Genomic DNA, 17610 nt, shown 5'->3' with positions numbered 1-17610 from the left:
CACTAAGTAGGGAAACACTATAAACGAAGTGATTTCAAAGTTATTACCATGAAAGAAGAAAAGGTGAGGTGACAGGAGTTCAAGGCTGAGCTACTGAATTTAGGGGCAGGAGGACACCATGACACAGAAAGGCAGGGAATTGTGTAACACATCAAAATACACTGAGGAGCCTCGGAAATGATGAATATACCAACCAACTGAGCTTTGCTGGAAAAGTGAGGGAAAGCAGTATGAAATGAAGAGATCTGTTTGTTTCAAAGCCAGCAGATTCTAAAGCATGCCTGTGGAGTAATATTAATCCAGGAAAGGAGAGAGGGAACATGAGAGCAGTTTTTAAGTAAAGGAAATGGGAACCAGATAACAAGTGCTTGAGTAACTTTTAACCCTGAGCACTTCACTTATTTAACATTTTTTTGGGGGGAGGGGGTGGAGTACCTGGGTGGCTCAATGGTTGAGCATCTGCCTTCAACTCAGGATCCCAGGGTCCTGGGAAGGAGTCCCACATGAGGCTCCCTGTAGGGAGCCTGCTTCTCCCTTTGCCTATGTCTCTGCCTCTCTATGTCTCTCATGAATAAATAAAATCTTAAAAAGTAAATTTTAAATGAATTTTTAAAGATATCTATTTACTTATTTGAAAAAGAGAATAAGAGAGCATGTGTATGTGTGAGCAGGGGGTGGAGGGTAGGAGTGGGAGTTAGGCAGAGGGAGAAGAAGAGGGGAAGAATTTCAAGCAGACTCTGTGCTGAGTGCAGAGCCCAATTGAGAGATCTCAATCTCATGACCTGAGCTAAAACCAAGTATGATGCTTAACCAACTGAGCCACTCAGGCAACCCTGCACCCAGCACTTCATTCATTACACAAGAAGGTGAGGCAGAGAAGGTGGGGTCAGGTATAGGAAGGGTAGAAGTCCCCTCTGAAGGCTTGTATCTTCTCTGGGAAAGGAAGAGTTGAAAGGAACATCACTGAAGGTCTTTCAGGAGAAAAGAAGATATAAATGATCATAGAGGAGTGAAAGAGTAAATGCAGGTAATTGAAGGCAATGCTGAGTGACCATCTGAGATTCTTGGTCACGAACTTAAAATCAGTATCAGTGTTCGTGTCCACCAAGTTCATCAGGTCGGGTGGGCTCACTGAAGAGATCAGCAGGTTTCAGCAAGTCTAGCATTCTATCAGGTCAGTACCCCTGGAAGAGTTCAGGCTGCTTGTAAATGAGGAACTGTAATGATGGATGCGCCGGCGAGTCTATCTGGCTAGGAGGGAATCACAACATCAGAGACAGGATCGTGGGGACGGAGGCTAGGGGCCCACGAGATACACACTTATCATCTTACCATGGGACTGCTTGTTTTCATAGTGTATAATCCAGTTATAAAAACATTTAATACTCTCCATCAGCTAAAGTCTGTGCCTCACAAATATCTGAGAACACTCACCCAGAATTTGGCCAGTGAGTTGCTTCTCCATAGCTGTAGTTGACAAGATCACACTTATGATTTATGACTTCTATCATCTATTAAAAAGATGAAGCATCTAGTTTAGGCAGCAATTTATAAAAAGATTAGCCAGTAAAATAAAGGCATGGAATCCCAGTTTCTTACCAATCATATTCTATTTCAAATCCAAATATATACTTACTTCCAACTTTTAAGTTGAAAAACAAACAAAAAAAGGCAGAGACAGAGTATAGTAAGTAGTCAATAAAAAATATAACTAGCATGTACAGAATGGAATGGTTCTTACTAAATTCTAAAATCACTGAAGTTAAGGTAAAATCTAATTCATACATAAAAATGAAATTCAGACTTAAGTTAAATTCCTCCTAGAATGATGGAGCAAGCTGGCTAAAAGATTGGTTTGGGGTTTTTAAAGTATCTCAAAATAGTGTGCTAGGGGACTTAGTAGAAATGAGAAGTATAATATATTTTCCTATTTTCCAAAAAACTTTATCCTAATAATTTTTAATAAAAATAATTTAAAACTGAAAAAAAAAATAATTTAAAACTGAATTAAGTATTTTTGCTTCTTAGGACAAAGTCCTGAATACCAAATACAGTTCAATATTTTCTTAGTAAACTCAAGAACACTTTATAAACCTAAAAATATCCAAGATTATCCATCACTGATCTTCTAAATCAATACCTCACAAATACTCACAGCTCGTATCAGGCCTGTGCCAGTTTCCATTGTGCTTAGTCGTGTATCACCGATCTTGATGGAAAGAATCTGAGCCCCAGGTGCTACACCATTCCGCTCCGGTTCTTCTGGAAAATGCCCAGCAGCTATACTTGCTACGTGTGTTCCATGAGCTCCTTGAGCAAAAAAGAGAGGAAAATGATAAAATATTTTCAGATTCCAAGTTTTAACCGTTCAACATATTAAGCATGATAAAAATAATCTAGTAAAAACATACTCTCGCTTTAACATCTAACTATGTATTATCTTAAACCTCATCAATAATTTATAAAAAATGAAACTTTCTGAACTACATACACTACTCTGCTACCCTGGATTCTATCCTGTTCACTGAAAGCAAAACGCAAGTCACAAAGGAGAGAAAGTATCAGCAACATACACAACTGACAAAGAGCTTATTTCCAGAATAAGCTTTCCAATCCTAAAGAGAGAACCCAGAAGAAAAATGGGCAAAATGCTTCAAAAGCATTTCACAGAAGGGGATAACCAAATGGTTAAATAAACATATGAAAAGATGTTCAACTTTGTGACTCACCCAGGGAACACAAATCAATCACAACGAGACAGCTCAGTATGCCACTCAGCTGACAAGAGCAACTGTGGAGGAAGATCTGCACTCACTCCTACGCTACTGGTGGGAGGGCAGACCAGCATTTTGGAACGCTGCACACAGGTATACCCTATGATCCAGCAATTCCATTTCCAGAAATGCACCCAACAGAAATGTGTGCCCATATACACAGATGCATGCAAAAATATTTGTGGCAGCATTGCTTGCAAATTTCAAAAACTTGAAACAACCCTATGATCCATCAATAGTAAATGGATACACGGTGCATTCATGGACTGAATATTATCCAGCAAAAAATATGAACTACTTCTAAACATTATGAGATGAAGCACACAAAAATAAGGTTGATCTTAGAATTCACACACAAAAGGATATATACTGAATAATCCACTTATATATAATATTATATATATATTTATACATTCCATTTATAAATGGAAACATATCACCTTGGGTTGAATTATGTGAAAGTGCCACTATTTAATCATCTCTGACCTATAAAAATAGCAGTATTATTGGATGGTTCAAACTAATGCAGTGATTGAAATCACGACCATAATTAGCTCTGGGAAGATGGAAGGTAGGTTAGTGTTTAGGAAGAGACATGATGGGGCTTTGACAATGTTTTATTTCTTGACTTGGTTAAACAGAAGTGTCTACTTTGTGAGAATGCAACGTGTATATAATTTGTGATAAAGCCAAGCAAAACAATACAAAGCAGCTAGGGCTTTTTTTTTTTTTTAAGTGAAAAATTTTCTTAAAAGACATGGGTAGAGAGAAATATCCCACCAATGTCAGATAAAAAAATAATAAAAACACAATGATAAATGCCTACTGGTACTGGGCCTAATGTTTGGGTGACGACAGAGTCGTCATAGCTCCAGAAGAAATGGGAGTCCATGACCCTCTGTCTGCTGCAGTGCTGAGAGTCGTGTGCTCTAGACAACTCCTGTCACACAAGAATATGGAACTAATGTCACCAATTCTTCCTTTCCTGTTTCTTTCCAATTAAAAATAGGGAAACTACCAGTCAGAGTGGCTATATGTCAGCAGGCTGACCACACCACACGTGGACAAGAACATGGAGTTCTGAAGTGCTTGCAGTCTGCTGGTCATGTGTAAAAGGATACAGCCACTGTTTCTTAAAAGGTTAAATACGTACCTATCAAATCCAACCAGATTATGATTTGGACTGGACCAGATATAATTTGGACTGGACAGATATCAGTCCAAATTAACAAAAACATATTTGCATACAGAGACTTATACATAAATGTTAAAACAATCCAAATGTCCACCAGTAGGTGAATGTATAAATAAACCACGGTGTATCCACACTATGAAATACTACTTAGCAGTAAGGAACAATTTATAAACATAATATAGGCGAATTCTATACCATAACTATTCTACTTAATACAAAATTCTAGAAAATGCAGGGTCTAGACTGACAGAGAGCAGTTCAGGGGCTACCTGGGGCTGTGGCTGAAGGCACACAGCTGGATTACAAAGACGACAAGAAGACTTGTAGGGGTGATGGATATGCTCATATCTTGACTGTAATGATGGTTTCTTGGGTGTACACATCTATCATAACTTATCAAATTGTGTATATATACCTGCAGTTTACTGTACTTCAATTATGACTCAGTAATATTGCGGAGGGGGTGATAAGAATTAAAGCTGTCCTTACTTCCTCCCTAGATAACCACTATCCAGAAGCTGATCCTTCCCATCTATATTTTTATCATACACATATAACCATGAATATTGTGTAGTATTATTTGGCATGTTTTACAATATTACATGTTTTATCGACATATTTTTCATTAAAATTCATGTATCTGAGACTTATGAATACAGGTATATGTAGATTTATTCGTTTTGTTTTCTATATAATATTCCACAATGAATAATACAGTTTTAAATTAACCTGTTCTTTTGCTAATGGGTATGTGAATAGTTCCCAACTTTTTTGAAATTACAGAGAATGCCATATGAGGATCTTTTTACCTGACTTTGTACTTGTAGGTGAGCTGCTTAAGAGGCAGTATGTGGAAGTAAAATTCCTCCCAAAGGAATTTTCGTAAGATGAATTATGTTGATGGTTTTTTTGTGGCTGGACCGTGCTTGTACTCTTGCAATGGATCCTATATGGTTATGACTTTAAAGAATACAATGCCTTGCCAAGGGGGCCAAATCCCATTTATTATCCCATACCTAGTTCTTTAGGTGGAATTGCTAAGTTAAATTCTCTAGAAGACTGCCTTATGGCTATAGTAATCTATCACCCTACCGCACCAAGTTTCTCTGTAATTAGCAGATCTGAAACAGAATACCTCCACTGGTCACAATGGAGAGTAGGTTTCCATCATCATATATATTAACAGAGTAATTCAGCATCTCAGCTGTGCCAAAAGAACCATATTCTTGGGCCTCTTTGTAGTTTCTCAATACGGTAGATGTACTCAAATCCCCATCTTCATTTGAATCAATGCAGGCTCTGAAAATTGAGAATAGATAGTGAAATTTATTTTCTTGGCTTTCTAAAAATAATGCGGTATGCTTTATTAGGTACCTTCTTACTGTCCTATTTTATCACAACACACACAGTAACTGTCAGGTCTATAGTCCTCTGTTTTAGAGAGTCACCAGTAAAGATTAGGTAAGAAGCTTAAAGGAACCAGCCTTTATATGAAGGCATGTATAAAGGACTTTAGGAACACTGTCCATTACAAAATTCCAGCCACTTAAGAAATTAGACCAAAGCTTAGTCTAGAGCTTTAGACTAGTTCAGGATGATTATGACACATAGCCTAGGCCTTATGCTCCCTTCTGCTTCTTTTATAATTCGTTTTATAAATCTAACAGTGTGTGCAGGCTCCTTGAAATTAGATGAACTATATAATGTGCCTCATCCCCATTATAGCTATGGGGATGAGGCAAACTTTTATTTTTACAAAAAGCTCTTTATACATAGTTTTATGTTGTCCTCCTGTTTGCTCTTTATTCATTTTATTACTGCTGTAATTTTTAAAATATATATTCCCAATACTAGAAGAGTCTCATTAAAGCTAAATTAATCTAAAATAAAAGTCATAAATGGAATGCACATCATTTCAAGGTCAATATTATGTTTTTAGCTTTTAGGCCTTTGTGCAGATTTGCTAGATAAGAAGAACTGTGTTTTAATAAGCTAAAGTCAATCACAATTGCAACAGTGAATTAAGGGAAGAAGCCCACTAGTATAGAGAGGGCATTTATTATAAAGACTAAAGCATGCATTTCATTAACAAACTGTGATAGTTTACACAGAAGGATCTCCCAAACTGTCTGTTTTTATGTGTACACCAATCAACAGTGCGGCCAAAATGATTTAGGGCATTCCAAAAAAAGACATACAATATAGGAGATTGAACACTCATGGGGAAAGTGAGTCAAACAGAAAACAAGGAGCTTATCAAACGGAATAAGGAGTGAGGTTAACAGGTAAAATGTACTTCACCAAATCCTACCCATTTGCAGAACAGAGTAACACTTTTGGTTCCTAAAAGCATGTAACTGGCCAGTATCCATCCTGGCAACCATCTGTGACATCCTCCTCTTTATCCTGCCCATTAGACACTCTAAATTCCTAGCAGTTCCTCCATCATCCTCTTGACTTTCCCCCTTACCTTCAATCCCTGTCCCTACCCTCCCTCTCTGCTAACTTGAGCTGATCCCTCAATGAAATCTTTCTTGATGCTTCTGAGATGGGCTCAGATGTTCTCACACTGGCTTCCACAGAATCTAGAGTCCGTGGAATAGCTTCTCTAAAGTCTACCTGGTACAAAGTTGGTACTCAAATATTTGCCAAATGATGAAAGAACAAAGGAATCAACACCTTTAACAACATTCTCACAGCAAATACAGTGACATATTCCACAAATCAGTTTCCTGTAACCATCATGAGTATGAAGTGACTCAACACTCAAGCACTATATCAAAATGTCAATATAAAATTGAGTGACTTCACTCAATTCCATAGAGAGCACGTATGCATATGGTGCAAGGGTACAACTTTCTGAAGGTGGCTGGCTTAGTTCAGGAACAGCTGTCAGAATACCAGAAAGAGAACATGGAAATGAGGTTCATGGGTAGGATGAGAGTACATGTGTGCGGGGGGCCGGACAGAGGGGTTATAAATTCCCGAACATTTGTAATACATTTCTATGTCTAATTTTCTATGAAAAAAATCCACAGCTTTCATCAAACTCAAAGGAAATCTGAGATAACAAGGTCAGAAACTGCTGAAAAGAAACCAATTAATGGTCTTTCCTTCATGTAATCCTTTATAAAGAGTTTTCTCAACCAGTATTTTACTCCCTATTGAGTTTGACCCTATACATCCTGACAAACACTTAAGAGTACGCTTATATTAGGTTAACAGGCTATGTGCAAAGATATGGGTTTAATGGTGGAAGTGTAGCCAGAGGGCAAAATCAACAGTCTTTGCAAAAACAAAAGGCAAGGCACCTGAGGTCACTTTACCTCCTCTCAGAAATGGCTGGGATTTCTGAAATGATAGTGCCTACCTTTGCCTTAGGTAATTTGGGATCTCTAAGATTCTCCTCAAAAGATTCTGGATCTAACTCTGAGATGGGGTAGGAGAATCAAAGCCCCATAGGGTATACAGTATCATGCAAACAAAAATTATTTCCAGTAGCACCTGAAAGCATAATTCTGCTGCATGGCTCATGGATTATAACATTTTCTAAAATGTTACTCCAGTGACTTCAGCTTTTATTTCCTTTATTGTTTAAGTTTCATTTCCAGTACAAAAATTCCAAAAGCTATCTTAGAATCCTATTGACAAACTGCTGCAGTATATCCCTTGCTTTGTCAACTGCCTTAAAGATCTTGGAAACATATACTGGGACCCTGGACATCCTGACCCAAATTTCTTTTCCTTAGGACAAAGTTAGTAATGAAATGAAACCATCTATTGCCCCAGTGCCTCAATTCCTGCTAATATTAGATTATCTTATCTCCTTAAGTCCTTGTGGTACATTCTCCTACTTACACTCACTTTTGTATCTAGTATTTAGCCCTAACTTTGCCTCCTCTCTCACACTAAAACTCGTCTAAGGCTTATTACTGGGAATGACTATATCATGTGGTAGATATATCAAATTTGTTACATCATACATCTGAACACTTTTTAATATTATAAAAATATATGATCCAAACATTCTGCAAAATTTTCAAAGAAAAAAACTGTTCATAAATGTGTGCAAACCTGCATCTACACACGCAAACAACACACCTGAATACGTGCAACAAACTGCATTAGTATTTGGTATCATATGGATTGGAATGTTGCTATATGCAAATATCTTATTAACATTTTCAGTTCCAAATAGGGCAAGAATTTCTCATTCAGTTGAAAATGTTATATGCTCATCATCAGAGATGAGTTAGTACCTACATCCATGGGAAGAAAGCTCTCCTTAAGAATGGTGCACTGCAATGTACACAACCTGAGAAAAATGACCAACTCACTGCATCTTGCTCTCTATTTGCCACATCCTGGGAAACAATCCTCTACATATGAGCAGGGACTCAAGCTACAAACAAACTGCTTGTTGATTTCAATTTTCAGGGAGGAGTCTCTGACTTATAGCAGATACCCTTTTTAAACATGTGTATGCTGAAATATCTGCATTAAGGACATATTCTCGTTTCCAGGCAGGTAGTAATGCAAGAAAACACTAGCCAACTCCAAGAAACACACCTGCAGTGTAAAATTCACAAAAACTGACAAACTTATGTGACAGGTGACCTGGTATAAACTATCATTATTATTAGTAACAGCAGCAGCAGCAGCAGGAAGAGCTTACATTTATCAAGTGCATACCATGTCTAGAAACATCAAATTTAATTTTCCCAAAACCCTCTAGGAAGGTGCTATTATTATCCCAAATAATGGACAAGGAAACAGGCTTAGAGGTGTAGATGATGTTCAAGGTCACACAGCTAGGATTCCATCTCAGAAACTGAGCTCTGCCCAACTCTATTATATTGCCTCACTTCAATTTACCTACATCATCTCGATCTGAGAAATCTTCACTCGACTGTACTCATTTGTCCTTAAAACATTAATAGCAAATGCTCTGCAGCATTCTCTTGCAGTTACTTTCCAAATTGCCCAGCCCCAATCAGAACATTTCTATGTCTACCGATGATTAACCTCCTAATGTCTGGTTAACAGTTACTTTCTGGTTAATGAAACAAGCTTCTTTAAAACATGCAACGGTCAGGTTTAGTATCGAAGATACTAAGAAGTTCACAGGGCTTATCCAGAACTACTCAAAAGCCAATATGGCTTCTCAAATAGTTCTGCTTAGCATTATTAATGTCGCTTAAAAAAAATCTCTAGACAGTTCTGGGAGTTCAGTGTTCTTCAGTAGATAAAAATAATTTTTTAAGTGAAGAATACATGAAGTTTACCTCCAGGCTTCACCATCATGCCACACCAAACAGTCATATACAGGGCCAGGATCACTATATTTTTTCTCAAAAGAATTGAGCAATTCCACTTGACTTTGAAGTTCCTCCTTGATTAGTTTATTTGCCTAATCAATTAGAACATATATTAATATTAGTACATTTTGTGCTCTTGAAAAGTTCATTAACATACAACCAAAGACACAATGTGACCAATGGTAAAGCCATTTTACCCTAGAAAAATGTAAGTAAATTTTATTTTTATACCTATGCAACTTGTAGTTCAATTTAACGATGCAGATATTAATACAGTAAACATTTAAAAAATACTACTACGTTTACTCAGTCTCTCATTCACCTATTTATTCTACCCACTTTGGGAAAGACATTGTGCTACATGTTGATGATATCATTTAGGCAAGACATGTTAGTCACACATCTATAATCTGTAACTAATCTTCAAAAATAACTCTAAAGTTAATACAAAGTAGGTTATCTACCGACTTGTAGATTTTTTTATAAGGACTGTTTCCATTTAAATCTGTTTAACAATCTAAATTAATAAGAGAAATAATGAATTATCTTCTGTCCTTTAGAATGTGGTATGTTAAATACATATATATTTGTGACCCGCACAGATAAGCTGCTATTTAACCACTTTGGTCCATAAAAATGAGAACTGTATACACTCCAATCTGATTTTTTTTAAATAACATAAATTAGGCTGCTCTACATTCACCTGAAGAGTCCTACTGAAATACAATTTAATCTCCACATGTTCCAAAAATCTTGTTACACTTCATTTTTAGTTATTCAACATGTTCAATATTTACTCTTCCTTAAAGGAAAAAACAAAACAATTATATAGACGTTTTTGGTAAACAAAATAAAATGGCTAATAAAATCCAAATCTCTTTTTATAAAATTGGCTATATATATGTAGTACATAAAATACTACACTTAATGTGTCTAATAAGAGAATGAAGGACAGTGATTTAACAGAAAATACCACAGCTAAAGAGGAAGCTCTACACAGAGTAAGTGCAAGTTAAATGTGTATATAGACTTATTCAGGCCAGGAGTCCTCAATCCTAACTGTGCATTAATTAAAGCTCCTGGGAGCACTTAAAAATGCCAGCCTTCCTGCAAGGCCTTGATTTAATTCCTCTCCAGGGCACAAGCATTGGCCCTTTAAGCTCTTCATGGGATTATAATATGCAGCCAGGGTTGAGAATCACCAATACCATTCTACTTTTGTTAAAACAAAGTACATGTATGCATTAAAAGAAAGATTCAGGGATGCCTGAGTGGCTCAGTGGTTGAGCACCTGCCTTTGGCTCAGGGTGTCATCCCAGGGTCCTGGGATCGAGTCCCACATCAGGCTCCACACAGGGAGCTTGCTTCTCCCTCTCCCTGTGTCTCTGCCTCTCTCTGTCTCTCATGAATAAATAGATAAAATTAAAAAAAAAAAAAAGAAAGAAAGATTCAGAAGGATAAACAGCAAGCTGTTGATACCATCGCTGGGGGCACTAGCATTTTGAAGGCTCTCACTTGCTACTTTGTACACCCATGTGATCCAAAGTTTCTACAACAAGCATGTACTATTTTCATAATAAACCAAGACATTATCTTCATTTTATTAACTAATTAAAAAAAAAAAAAAACCGTAATGGCCAGGGTACCTGGGTAGCTCATTCGGTTAAGCACCTGACTCCTGATTTCGGCTCAGGTCATGATGTCAGGGTCTTGAGATCGAGCCCTGTGTAGGGCTCTGCATTCAGCAAGGAGTCTGCTTGAGACTCTCTCCCTCTCCCTCTGCCCCTGCTCCTACTCCCTCACACTTTCACTCTCAAATAAATAAATATTTAAAAATATATATATAACGGCTATTTAAGGATATGGAACAATGGAGTTCTTCTTGTGGGAATATGAACTTTTACTACCACTCTGTAACCCACCCAAGACATGCATGACACCGTCAAAATATCTTCCGTAAGCCAAGAACTGAAAACAAAGCAAATATTGATCTGCAGAATGGACGGACACGTGAATTGTGGTGCATCCATCATACAGCAACAAAAGTGAACTACTATAACACCCACGCATGAATGACTCTTGCAAACATAATACTGAATGAAAATAGCTACTCCTAAAAGAACACACTGTATGATTCCATTTTACAAATTCCAAGTAGGCAAAAATCTATCAACAATGTTAAAAGGATGGTGATTACTTTTGGAGGAGGTAGAAAGCAATGATAAAGAAGAGGTACTAGAAAAAGTATTCATTTTGTAGTAATTCATGACTATATACTCAGGATTTGTGCACTTTTAATGTGTATTATATGCATGTTCATTAAGAAGTTTTGAAAAATAAATATGTAAATTGATTTCAGAATAAAAGTAAAATTTAAAATTTAATAACTTAAAACTTGTGAAAAAATAGTCTATTAAATCTCTAAGAACTCTGTGAGAATATGATCTTATGGTAATGTTTAAATAAAAGCGACGAGCACCAACTTGAGAAAGGCAATTGTTGGCAACATCAAATTCTTCTTGTCTTCTACAGGCTTCTGCAAGGGCCACCCTATGAACAGGATCCCAGATTTTTTCCTTCCGTTCTTTCTGCAAAAAAAAAACCAAAAAACAGAAAAATTACCTTATGGTGAGGTCGACAAATATTCAGGTAAACCCAGAGAGTCATTTATATACAGACCTAGTTATCAGTTGTGAGGCCACACAATTTTCACACAGGGACTAAAACACCATTTATAATCAAGTTGGTAAAGCAATGGATCAATTATTAACAACTAGTTAACTCACTGCACCTGGGTTTTAAGGGAACACATTTACCAGGAATATCAAATGTATTTTGATCCAATTTTAATCCATCTGAGAATAAATAATAGCATGTCAGATAACAGACTCAACTCCCAGTCATTTACAATAAAAGCCAAGACTGTGTTCTGGGCCTTCTGGAACTGAAAACTGCCCTAAGCCACAAGCAAGGAGAGGGCAAGGATTTTATTTTATTTTTACCCTATCCTCTCTGATTTGACAGGGTTCTATTGTTACTTGAAATTGGTCTTCACCCTTCATCGCTGCTGTCTTTAGCCCACAGCGCCACCCAGTGGGAGTCTGCTAGTTTAAAAAAATCCTTTCCAGTAAAATAAATCAACTCCACTGAGCTAAAGAGGCTGACATTAACTTACTTTCTCTGTTTGCATGTTAATTTGCACTTTATCATACAGTTGATGGAATTTTACATATTGCATAAAAAATACTGTTATGTGTATTCCAGCCTGACATTTTAAAATAAAACAGCAACCAATAAGTTATATACATTTTTTTAATAATTTTATTTTTTGCAGAATGATTAGAATCTGACAAATAAAGGTTATAAGATGCAATATGCTGAGTAGCTCTTATGGTTCAGGCCCCTGGAGAAGTAAATAGTAGTATTATAATGAGACGAGAGCACCCACAGACCTTACCCATCAGGCTCATTTTCAAGGATCACATTATCTTTATAGTTGAAACTCTGAACCTCTATCTGCTACTGATGTTACAGCAATCCTCTAAACTGGCAGTGGCAAATATGGGAGCCATGGGTTGCAATTTAGATTTAAATTTTAAAATATTACATAAAATTAAAATTTCACACTAGTCACATTTCAAGTTCTCAACAGCTACTTCTGGCCAGTGGCTACCATAATGGACAATGAACAGTTGCACCATCACTGAAAGGTCGACTCAGCAGCACTGTTTTAAAGGAAGTTCCTTCTTCCTCAGTTTGCAACTCTTATTTCTCTAATGCTAGATCTGTGTTTCCTATACTTCAGCTGCTTTAGGTGTGAGTAACTCTTTCCTTAGTACACAATGTGACTAGCCAGAGTCAAAAGCCTGGTTAAACAGTAAGAAAAATGGGACAAAATCTCATAGAAGCTACAGGACCAGGAATAACTAAGTTAGCCAGGACTTTAAATAGTCTTTAGCCTTTTGCAGGTTAAAAAAAAGGGGGGGGGGGCGGGCCTTCAAAAATCCAGTGAAAGCTATATCACAACTCCCAGAAAAACACAAACATACAAAAACTTGAATATAATTTCAATGTATTCACAATTCTCTAAACGTATCCAAGTATCCAAAATTAAGTACCATGACTTGCAATGGGTAACATTCTACTGAACAGAAGCTTGAAGCAGTCATTGTCTGAAAGCCTCCCAGCCTCCAAAATAATCAAGAGTTAGTGGGAACCTACGAACAATGCTTTTCTTCAGCAGAAAAAAAATTTTGAGGAAGAAGTCATCGATCCTAGATTGTACATTACCTGTATCCTTTCCTTGAGCGCCTTTGGATAGAAGTCATAGCCATTTTTAATGCCAATATGATATTTGCCTGAGGGATTTGTCCAGCTCACAGGAATCTGTAGAAAAAAAAGTAAATTGTTTACTCACTAAATGCTTCCCAATTCCAATGATTTACTACTAAAGAAAAAGGTTATTTCATTTCTCTTCTGATGGTTCAACTTGGATGGGCAAGGTTGCATATTACAGCAGTATTTCTAATATTCTAAGACGCCACTTAGTATCTATCTGGCTTTTCTTCACATCCATACATAAGATGGTTCACCTAAGATACGTTTCATTTATACAATGCTTCATAGTTTATGAATTGCTTTCAACATAGGCTACTTCATTAAACTGCTATAATCTTTAGTTCTCAAGAATCAAGGACATATCACCTCTCCCTTCTCAGAGCTACCTGACAAACTAGTTGGGAGGAGAAGCAGTTTTTAGACCCTCTCAACAAGACTCAGATTTCCTTTTTTTTTTAAAATATTTATTTATTTATTATTTATGATAGACATAGAGAGATAGAGAGGCAGAGACACAGGAGGAGGGAGAAGCAGGCTCCATGCCAGGAGCCCGACGTGGGACTCGATCCTGGGACTCCAGGATCGCGGCCTGGGCCAAAGGCAGGCACTAAACCGCTGCGCCACCCAGGGATCCCAAGACTCAGATTTCCTGTTAAGAAATGCATTCTCTGGGAACCCTGGGTGGCGCAGCGGTTTAGCGCCTGCCTTTGGCCCAGGGCGCGATCCTGGAGACCCGGGATTGAATCCCACGTCGGGCTCCCCGTGCATGGAGCCTGCTTCTCCCTCTGCCTATGTCTCTGCCTCTCTCTCTGTGTGACTATCATAAATAAATAAAAATTTAAAAAAAATTAAAGAAATGCATTCTCTATAATCAACATGGATAATGCCTAGATACTTAAAATAGCTTTTAAGAAAAAAGTTCTGGGATCCCTGGGTGGCGCAGCGGTTTGGCGCCTGCCTTTGGCCCAGGGCGCGATCCTGGAGACCCGGGATCGAATCCCACGTCGGGCTCCCGGTGCATGGAGCCTGCTTCTCCCTCCGCCTGTGTCTCTGCCTCTCTCTCTCTCTCTGTGACTATCATAAATAAATTAAAAAAATTAAAAAAAAAAAATTTTAAGAAAAAAGTTCTATAAAATCATGTTAACTATATATAACATCTTATAATAGTCTTTCTTAATATCTCAAAAGTATTCAAAAGTTTCTAATTAACAGAATGATGTAAAGAGCATGCCCAGTGTACAAATGGAAAAAACAAAGCAATAAAAAGAAATCAAATTGCTTGCCCAAATCACAGGAAGGGTGAAAAGAAAGGTAGACTCTAGCTCTATCATGGAGACCAAAAAATTCAGCATAAAGGAAGTGTGACTTAGGTAAACCTGGCTGTGAATTCAAACTCTGCCACTAACCAGAGAGGACACCCATAGATTCGTATTTCCTCGTGTGTAAAAGGAAGAAAACAATCCTTCCCTACATTATGCTTTGCACAAATGCACTGAATATCAATCAACTTCACAAATGTCTATCAAGAAAATGTGGAATGTTCACACTCTTTGTAATCTCAGGACCCATAATCATTAAAAACATCTTTCAAATGTGTACAAAGCATAAGGTTGAACTATCAAAAGCCTGCATGTGTCAGTAATCATTTCGGAATCAAATGGACATCTGGAGTATGCAAAATTTCAAATATGTTGGCATATAAACTAGTACTTTTCATTCAAAACTTACCAACCTCTTTTAGAGAACAGAAATTCTTTTTTTTTTTTTTTTTTGAGAACAGAAATTCTTAACTCTAATGTCCCTGCTATAGCCTGTGACATAACAACAATATGGCACTGCAACAACAAAAAAGTAAGCAGTCACTAGCTGGCAAATTCAAAGACTATTTCATCACAGACATCCTACTACATAGGTTTTGTAACCCTAGGCTAGTGGCAACTTCTTTGTACAAGGAGATTATAAAAGGCTGTGAAATGCCGAAGGATTAAATGGAATAACTGATTAACTGCAAGCTAAACAGTTGCTAACATATATTTAACCACAATTCCTTACAGTATATATAACACAATAAAAATAATCCACGAGACATAATTTACATTTAATTATAAATGAGATCAAAATCTGCAGGGTCCCCACAACCAGATACATCTCATACCACCACTACTTACTTTCCTCACAGTAAAGGCAGACTGGTTACAAAAAGTTAAACTAAAAAAAAAATCATAAAATAACTGTTTTAATCATGGGTCTCCTATGTAGCATTAACCAAATTTGAGTAAAGGTAACTTTATGAGGCAGCTGTGGGATATGTCATTTTGCCTATTTGAGTATTTCATACACATGAACTTATTTGTAGTCTCTTTTATGAATCAAAGCTTTATATTTTGACCATTTTAAGTGGTTACCTTTAAAACTGTTTTATTACCTGGGAACTACTGTGAAAATTAATAAAAAAGGAATGTTGGTTTGAATGGAGTCTGGAGGCCAGCAGGGGGTGCTCTCACACCCTAGCGCTCATCAGTTGCAGACCCAGGAAGAGAGGGATCTCACTGGTGGATACTAATTTACCACCTGAGCAGCAGGCAGTTTACTCCAAGGGACTTTCCGTTTGTAACAGCCCCCCATCTTCCACCCTTTCCTCTATAGGAAACAGGGGTCCCCTCTTTGTTCTGGGTGGGGACTTGCCTATAATTTTGCCACAGGCTGCTTGTATCAGACTGCAATTCTCTGCTATTCCTGAATAAATCCACTTTTGCTGGTAAAATAACTGGCAGTTTTATTTTTAAGATTAATACTACAATGGAATAAGGCTGATTTTCTTGGAGAAAGAGAATCTCTTTCATTACTAATTACATCTCTTTTCCCTAACTCTTTTAAAGAGGGGATGCCTAATGAACTGAACATTTTCTTAAGCCAAATGTCATCATGAGTATTAATGTTCCATTACAGTAATTTTTTTTTTCCTCTATGTTTCAGCCTTGTCAGCCTCGTGGTACTGTCAGTACACTCCCTTAGCTACCACTGCACCTAAATATAGGGCCAAATTTGGCCAAGTCATTCACTATGCCTGGACTTTTTTTTTTTTTTATATATGTAAGCATACCGATGATGTTAAAACCAAAGTCAAGTTGAATGTGGTAGAATTTTAAAAAGCACCAAGCTCCCTTCCAAATGGCTACTAAAATTAGAATAAAGGAGAAAAAAATACCCAAAGGACACAGAGAACTGGAAATGATACTCTAAAGCTGTATCACCCCTATTTTAAAGGTTGCAAAGTAAAAGGAAGCACTGAAAATTTGTAGGGAGATTAGAGAATTTTAATACATGGTGTTGGGGCAACTGGTTTTCAGATGGAAAAGAGAATCCAGGATCCTCTTAGGTTTCAAACCAAGCCTAAAATCAATTCTGGTGAATTCTAAAACATGAAAAGAAATATGGTAAAAGTTCTTAGAAAATGATAGAGGAACAACAAAAAAATATACAAAAAACAAAACAAAAGAAAATGATAGAGGAGAGTATCTTCATGGTCTTGAGGTCAGAAAGGACGTCTTAAGACATGAAAAGCCCTGATCAAAAAGGCAAAGTCTAATATCCAAACACATTAAATTTAAGGACTTCTACTTATCAAAAGACACCACAAGTGAAGATAGATATACAGAATGGGAAAAGACACCTGACACATCTCATCAGAGGACAGGTACTTAGAATGTGTAACGGATACCTACAAATTAGTGAGACACAAGACAACTCAGTATGGGACGAAGAGGGCAAAAAGACTTGAACAGGCACTTCACAAAAGAGGAAATCCAAATGTCTAACAATATAGAAAAAGCTGCTCAATGGCATTAATAATTTAAAAAACGCAAATTAAAACCACAACGTGATACATCTAGATTCCCACCATACTTGCAAAGATTAAAAAGCCTAAAAATATCAAGTGTTACCCATGCGACTATTACGATTCTTATACACTGCTAGTGGAAAT

General features: G+C 37.1%; 1 protein-coding gene across 4 annotated transcripts in view; it reads right to left on the bottom strand.

Moving 5' to 3' along the window:
- Positions 1 to 17610, bottom strand: part of TPP2 (tripeptidyl peptidase 2) — a 69443-nt gene that overhangs the window by 39260 nt on the left and 12573 nt on the right. For all 4 annotated transcript variants that reach the window (XR_012002040.1, XR_012002041.1, XM_026008891.2 and 1 more), the window contains exons 3-8: positions 13578 to 13673; positions 11771 to 11875; positions 9255 to 9379; positions 5105 to 5268; positions 2156 to 2310; positions 1435 to 1511 (exon numbers count right to left, since the gene is read on the bottom strand). Coding sequence is in view for 2 of the 4 variants with exons in the window: in XM_026008891.2 (XP_025864676.1) it covers positions 1435 to 1511; positions 2156 to 2310; positions 5105 to 5268; positions 9255 to 9379; positions 11771 to 11875; positions 13578 to 13673 (722 nt within the window). In the remaining 2 variants the exon portion in view is untranslated. The remainder of the gene's footprint in view (positions 1 to 1434; positions 1512 to 2155; positions 2311 to 5104; positions 5269 to 9254; positions 9380 to 11770; positions 11876 to 13577; positions 13674 to 17610) is intronic.

This window comes from Vulpes vulpes, chromosome 6 (genome assembly GCF_048418805.1).
Source record: "Vulpes vulpes isolate BD-2025 chromosome 6, VulVul3, whole genome shotgun sequence".
NCBI lineage: Eukaryota > Metazoa > Chordata > Mammalia > Carnivora > Canidae > Vulpes > Vulpes vulpes.
The sequence above is the reverse complement of the archived record's forward strand: the minus strand, read 5'-3'. Positions and strand labels throughout refer to the sequence as shown.